Source organism: Quercus lobata, chromosome 1, assembly GCF_001633185.2.
Source record: "Quercus lobata isolate SW786 chromosome 1, ValleyOak3.0 Primary Assembly, whole genome shotgun sequence".
Lineage (NCBI taxonomy): Eukaryota > Viridiplantae > Streptophyta > Magnoliopsida > Fagales > Fagaceae > Quercus > Quercus lobata.
The window spans coordinates 32,159,606-32,166,856 of record NC_044904.1 but is presented as its reverse complement, the minus strand read 5'-3'; the positions used below and the strand labels follow the sequence as shown (position 1 = coordinate 32,166,856).

At 37.2% G+C, this 7,251-nt stretch overlaps 1 protein-coding gene across 1 annotated transcript; it reads right to left on the bottom strand.

Moving 5' to 3' along the window:
• Positions 1 to 3,066: 3,066 nt before the first annotated feature.
• Positions 3,067 to 6,845, bottom strand: LOC115987028 (probable protein phosphatase 2C 23). Its single transcript, XM_031110471.1, has 4 exons — positions 4,946 to 6,845; positions 4,719 to 4,832; positions 3,565 to 3,829; positions 3,067 to 3,456 (listed from the first exon to the last, which is right to left on the bottom strand). Exons 1-4 carry the CDS (start codon positions 6,743 to 6,745, stop codon positions 3,341 to 3,343), a joined length of 2,295 nt encoding a protein of 764 aa, XP_030966331.1. The 5' UTR covers positions 6,746 to 6,845; the 3' UTR covers positions 3,067 to 3,340.
• Positions 6,846 to 7,251: the final 406 nt, after the last annotated feature.

The following is a 7,251-nucleotide window of genomic DNA, read 5'->3' as shown; positions in this document are numbered from 1 at the left end:
GTTATAAATTAAACCATCAAATTTAATATTGTCCCAAATTAAATCATATATTTTCTTTAGTTTTAAATCAAACCTTAATCTTATAAAAAAAAAAAAATCAAACCTTAAATTTTAGAATTTAAAAAAAGAAAAAGAAGAAGAATTTAATCAATTTAAACTCCACTATAAAATTCTAAATCAAACCCAAAAAATATGGGCTTATTTGTAAAATAATAATAATAATCATAATAACAAAAATCTACCCAAAAAAGGAAAAGGCAAAACCAACAAACTATCAATATTCCTGTTCTCAAAAAAAAAAACTATCAATATTCAATAATACAGATTTAGCCTTGTAGCTTAATTGAAGAGTTGCTGATCTTTCTTATGCTTTGAAGCAACTTAGCCTTCAATTTGACAATTTATTTTCATTATTGCTTGCCTCAGATTTGTTTGCATTAATTAGTTATCATAATTTTGTGTTTTACTAAAATAAAAGTTACAATTTACCTACCTTTTTTCTCTTTCTTTTTTTGAGTAAAACATTTTACCTACCTACCTTGCTTGGGCAAGTGACTTGAAATATGTTACGGAGATAACAAATTAATGCAATTTTGTAATGTGTCTCATTAATTTACTCACTATTAACTATTAAGATAACTCTAATTATACTAGTTTTTGATGGTGGATTAGGTATCACAGACGTATCTTATTTCCGAATCATGTTCTAAATATGTTGGTACTGTCCCCTGATTTCGTATCTTGACCTGTTATGTTATGGGAGGCCACTCAGTATAAGACATCCCTCCCCCAGTTTTGTATTAATCATTTGCCGAAATCTTTGTGTATGCTACTTTATGAGATCAGACTAACAACTATTCCTATTATATAATTTATTCCCTTCTGGTAAATGAGTTTAGGTGAACACTGAAACACAAAATTGGCCTGCAACTCAGATGGGCTGAGGAGCACTACTGCACTAGGACAACGAAAGGAACCAAGAGCAAGCTCAAGGTTGACGTATGCGTAACTCAATTCCAGCCCAAGTACTATTTAGAGGGGGACTTCAAAAGCCAATGTTCTATATTGGGCTGATGTACTATTTAAAAGCTTTTGGTTAATTTTAGAAATCTGTTCTAGCCCCCCCCAAAAAAAAAAAAAAAAAATTCTGACAAAGAAAAATTCAGTTAAAACACACACACACACACACACACATATATATATATATATATTGTGTGAATAGACGTCACCTAAAAATTTTCTGTTTCTCAAAAAAAAAAAAAAAAAAAAATCTGTTTCCTTTAATATTTTTCTGAGAGGGGGGGTCAAGGAAAAGATTTTCAAATGGTTTATTATGTATGCTGTATGTCTGCCCTATGAATGAAGGAATTGGTTAAGATTGGTTGAAATTGAGAGGAGCATGAGTGCTGAAATCTTGGTAAGAAATTAATTGACCAAATGACAGGTTCCTTTACTGTATGGGCCTGATGCCGACCACTCTCAACTACATGACATTTATGATTTACTATCATGTATCAATTCAAGTAGCTAGCAGTTAGGATAAAGGGCTCTTGTTTTGCCACGTAGTATGCGGCATAAATTGGGGGTCAAAGGGTTTTACTTTTTTTATCATGGGATTTTTCTGCACAAGGTTTTAATGTTATGAATTAATTGATGGCAACTTAATGCCTACTTTTATAAATATGAGTAATTCCATTCTGGTCAATGGAGTTTTTTTTTAGGAGTTAGGACAAGTGGACCACTTTCCTTAAAGATTTGAAGTTTACTTCTCAATTTCAAAAGAAGGATTTGATAAACATTGAACAATTTCTAGTTTTCCATTACGGCATTGTACCATTTCTAGTTTCCATCATGTTGTTACTATTTGATGACGAACAAGTGGTTTGATGGTTGACATATTGTGGGAATCAAAAATGCTACTACACACTTTCACACACCCACAACCGTTTTTTTTAATAGTAGATTGCGTTGTTTATCAATATTATACGGGCTTAATATTTTTCTTCACCACTCATACTTTGTCGCGTAGAATAGTTATGGCAAAGTGTGTGGTACTAATATTATTACATTGGAATACTAACAAGAAACAAAAGGGGTTTGAATGACATCGGTGTAATACAATTACTCTAATGCCTGAGTCACTAATTAAAAACATGGAGATATTATGAGCTCATATTTTTTTCATTCCCGCCTTCTAGCTTTATAAACTCATGCATTTCCCTTAATTGTAGTCTCTATTTTGGTCTTGGCTTCATGATAATATAAGGGGCATTGATACCCTACACTCCTATCAGTTCGTCTTACTTGCACTGATGTGATTTGGTTTAATGACCTTCTCTATATCAGTATTACTTAAAACTTTAAATATTAACAGTGACAAAGGTAAATCTCTCACTATGTTTTAAGTTTAAGTTCAACCCGTTATAGATATACAAATATTCGAAAGTGGGGATCATTTATAGGATAGTTGAAAAGCTTAATATATATTCTTCAAGTCGGCACTAAACAAAATGAGTAGGTATAGTTTTTTTGTTTTTATGAGTAGGTATAGTTGGTTCTAGTTGATGCACGAGATTAATGTGTTTTGAGTAGCAGTTAAGGGGCCAACTTCAGCATCTTTGTTTAATTAAGACAGGATGAAAAGAAAAGAAAAAACAAGAAAGTGTTGCCCATGGAATATGGTCCTATGCTTCAAAAGTGCTTCTGACTTTCAATGCGACCAATGTATCCACGTCAAACTGTAAAGGGAAAAAGTTACAATACAAATACAAAACTAGTATGATATATAAATGTAAAAGTTAGTCGAAATAGTATAATAGAACCCATAAATAGTACCAAAAAATGCAATTGGGCTCATAAATAGTTACAAAAATAAATTAAATAGTAAAATAAGTTGGCTTTTTAATTTGAAGCCAACACACACTCACATGGCTAAATGTTGGGAAACAAGTGGTGAATTGTATACAAGGAGAAAAAGGTAGGGAAAAGATGCGGATGCTGAGATGAAAAGTGTTGCCAACCCCATATGGTTGTGATAAAAGAATTATAGAAAGTGATAGTTGTAAGAATTCCGAACAAAACCTTTTTCAAGAGGAATGTTTTATTTGAAAGTTACAATTTTCTATGGCAGTTTATAATCAACAAGAACCAGCTTTTACACCTTTACACTCCTCATCACCCAGTAAATTGCACAACTAAGTCCCGGAAGCTTTGTTGCTAATGTTTACAAAGGTGACTAGGAAAAAAAACAGCAAAAAAAAAGAAAAAAGAAAAGAAAAAAAGAGAGGGTAATGCTGACTTTGTAGATGTTTCTATGTCCTCTATAGGTGCTTTTCTCTACTTATACACATGATTTCCATATCCTTCCCTCTAAAGAAATAACAATTATGGAAACATCATCATGGTAACGCCGCCGGTCCCCTTGTGGTATTTCAAGTAATTCATGAAAGTCCATACCTGTAATTCACCAAACCAAAATTCACCATGTTTAGTCTCCACAAGTTAGTGACAAAATTTATAGCTTTCATAAACAGTGTGTTCTTTTTTGAAATTAAAGAAAATTACCAGCTTTCTTTGCAGCACGAAATAGAACTTCCTCAACAAGATGTTGTGCCGGGTCTCCTTCGGGTTGCAATGTGATGAAATGTTCTACTTCAGAAACAGCTTCTTCATTTGTGAAGTACTGATAGAGCCCATCAGACGATAATAACAAAAACCTGTCTTTTGGGCCTAATTTATGGTGGTATAGAGATGGGGAACAGTTTATGTAAGGGGAAGTTCCTAGGTAATCTATTCTGAATGCCTCCAAAAGTGCATTGTTCCATTTAGGCTGCAAATATCCAAGAAAAAACCAGGCGTAAGAAATGGAAGATAAATATTTTAGTAAAACAACAAGACATTAGTCAGGGATCTTTCCAGGTGCTAAAGCAAATATGAAACCAACATTTTTATCAAAAAGTTCCACTACTTTATTCTTTTTCCCGAAAAAAATAAAGGGACTTGCCATAACAAGTTAAACATATTGACAAATCTTGACCAGGACCAGTTCAAAGTCACGATCAGTTTAGTGGGGAGAAAGGAATGCAACTTGTTTCTATTGAAGCAACCTCACGATAGAAACTGTGTTTCAGTTGGCTTACTTTCTAACAATGAGCTGGTCCAATTGGGAGCTTAATTTATTTTTAATTGTATCAAAACTTAGTTCTAACACTTAAAAAAATTTCATATAAAACAGCAGGATTGCATCAATACAATATGGCTGTTACCACCAGGGGCATGACTCTAATCACTTTCTATGGAATTGATTTTCAAGATATGATAGTACTGGAATGTGCATAACCACAATCTGGCATATCTTCCTTGAATTAAATACTCCATTAAGCTAACGAAAATGAAATCTAGGAGGAAGAGGTTATCAACACTATTTGAAGTGAACAATCGTTATGATTATGATGCCCCTGCACCATGACCATAATGGTACAAGACAAGTGAATTGTCTAACAACCAGCCTATTTCTCAAACTTGCATTCTGAATCATTATGTTCAATGTTTTCAACAAATTATAAATCTTCATGCATTGCAAAAGAAATCAAGTGTAAGTTTCTCCTAACCATGTTTCAGAATCTACAATATCAAGCACAAATAAACGGGGCCAAAAGAATTCTCCATATTAACAATGGATTATAGTTGAAAGCAAGAAATCTATGAACTTTAAGTACCTGCTTGAGAAAACCAGCACCAAAAGCCCGAGTGACCTTCAATGAACCCTTGACACGATCATTCATCACAGCACAAGCATCATCCGGATGTTCATTCTTTATTCTCTGAACTTCCTGAAATTCAAAAATCATTCACGATCCATCAAAAACAGCACATAAAAAGGCTTCAATCACCTAAAATTTCCAACAACAAAACCAAATTTTAAAACTTTGAAACCATATAATACCTCTTCAACACTGGTACTATGATCCACACTGAGCTGACAAGCCGTCAGACTTGGAACCGTGCAGGGTCTATCACCATCCAAACCTTCCAAATCATGCATTGTTTCTTCATTGATCCTCTCCAAATCCTGCCTAATCTTCCCCAACCAATAATCCGGCTCGGCCTTCTGGGCCAACACGGCTCTACTATCACCCACATTCATCACATACACATCCTCACCCTTCATTAGCATCACCAGTACACACGAACCCATCAACGCCAACTCAGGATTTTCAACAGCCATCTTATCTGCGATCTCCAAATAAGCCTCCTCTGTTTTTCTCAGAGCTTGTGACAAAGCTTTCAACACATCGGCGTGATTGATCGCTTTTGAGGAAGCCAATGGCGACCCGGATTTATTCAATTGCTCCTTTAATCTCCGGTCCAGCTCCACTCTCTCTCTATCCCATTCACACTTCCACCTCCTCTGATTCTCTTCCCACTTTTTCGCCGCATTGCCTCTGTACTTACTCTTTGAATTCCTACCTCGTTTTCGCTTTGGATTTGGCGAATCCAAATCCGAATTCGAATCATCCCCACTTGGACACGGATAATTCTCTTGCTCCTCCACCACACAGTGAGCACAAGCATCACCACCCGTCCGATTCCTCGCGAAATCTTGATCGGAATCTTCGCCAAAAACAGAGGAGGAAGAAGAAACAGGGGCAGCTGCAGCTTCACCAGCAGTACTATTACCGATCGTCGTCGTCGTTGTTGTAGCTGATTCAAACCCATCATCCCACAACAAGCCCTTAAGCTCTTTGTGCACAAAAGAGTACAAATTGGACAACAAATAATCCGGAGCATCTGGACCGTTGAACCCATCGTAAATCCCAACGAAAACCCACCCATGCTCCTCCGAAACGACGACGTGTACTCGATCCTCCCCTGCTTTCCCTTGAGCCCACTGTAGATTCTGACTCTCCAATGACTCATCGTCTTCCAAACTACCATCGCTGCTCAAGAAATTCACGCTATTCACCGTCAAATTCTCATTGTGCTGTTGCTTCTCATTATAATTCCAATCTGGGTCTTTCAGCCCACCGCCTTTGATCGGAGCGACAATCGAGTTCTGTTGCCCACCACCGATTCGTGAAATCAGGGTCTTCGATAACGCTCTCTGTAAAACCCGTATGAGTTTCCCTTTCCTCGATCTGGACCTGAATGGCCCAGACCCGAACCCGAGTCCGAACCCAGCACCGTGAGAGAAGCTTCTCTGGAAGTGGTTATCGGATCCTAAACCTCCACCGGCGCCGCCGTTATAAGACTTATTATCGATTGGGCCGGAGAAAAGCCCAGAAGCGCGGTCGAGTGGGCCAGACATGAATCCACGCTCGATCGGGCCCGATAAGAACCCTCTTTCTAATGGGCCGGATCCGGGTATTCCGTACGACACCATCGGACCCGATAAATTTCTGGGGATTGGCTGTAAAGGGATGGAAGCGAAGGAATTGGAGCTCTCAAAGGCGGCGGCGACTCTGTCTATGCTGTGATACGAGTACAAGTCGACGATGGTTGTGGAAAGTGGGGTCCACGTGTTCGCGCTCACTGAAGCTCCCGATATAGTCTTGAACGTCGTCGTTTCCTCCTCGGAATGAACCTTGGATGAAGACAAACGAGTCGGGTCGGGTCTCACGTAGCAGAACGAGTGGCCCAGACCCTCGTCTGATGGGTCCGATAGTAATACCGGTATTTCATGGTGTTTCCGCCGACCCTCTTCGCCGGTGAAACACACTGTTAGCCTTCCGATTCCGTTTCCCATCTTAAACAAGAACAAAATAATAAAATAATAAAAAAATTTATAACAACAACAGCCAACAAAAAAAAAGAAAAAAAACCAAAGCTTCTTTGTTTCTTTACTTTCTGTCTCTCTCTCTTCTTTGGGTATTTGTTTGGAAAAAACAAATTTACTATCTGTGATATTTCATGGCGGATTCTGAAAAGAGAGAAGGGAAGCTGAGAAGAAGAAGAGGTTGGAGAGAAAGAGAGAGAGAGAAGCGTTGACCTTTGAGGTATGGGTTTTGAAATGAGAAGTGAGTTTAAAAAAATGAAAAAGAAAAAGCTTTTTAGTTTGCATTTTTTTTTTTTTTTTTTTTGTGTTTTTGGTGTGTTTTTATTTATTTAAATTTATATTAAAAATGGTTATTGTGATTTTTTTAAGTTTTGGGTGGAGGCGTTGACTATGTGGTGGGGTTTAAGTAAACTCTGGGGGGGTGGGGAAGGGGGGGGTTTAAGTTTAGATTAATGATGTGGATTACGTTCATTGGA

Excerpts from the sequence above, each read along its gene's own strand:
- LOC115987028 (XM_031110471.1), bottom strand. The coding sequence starts at position 6,745 with ATGGGAAACGGAATCGGAAGGCTAACAGTGTGTTTCACCGGCGAAGAG. Across the intron at positions 4,833-4,945 it reads ATAGTACCAGTGTTGAAGAG|GAAGTTCAGAGAATAAAGAA; the intron begins GTATTATATGGT and ends TTTGAATTTCAG. Across the intron at positions 3,830-4,718 it reads GTGCTGGTTTTCTCAAGCAG|CCTAAATGGAACAATGCACT; the intron begins GTACTTAAAGTT and ends GGATATTTGCAG.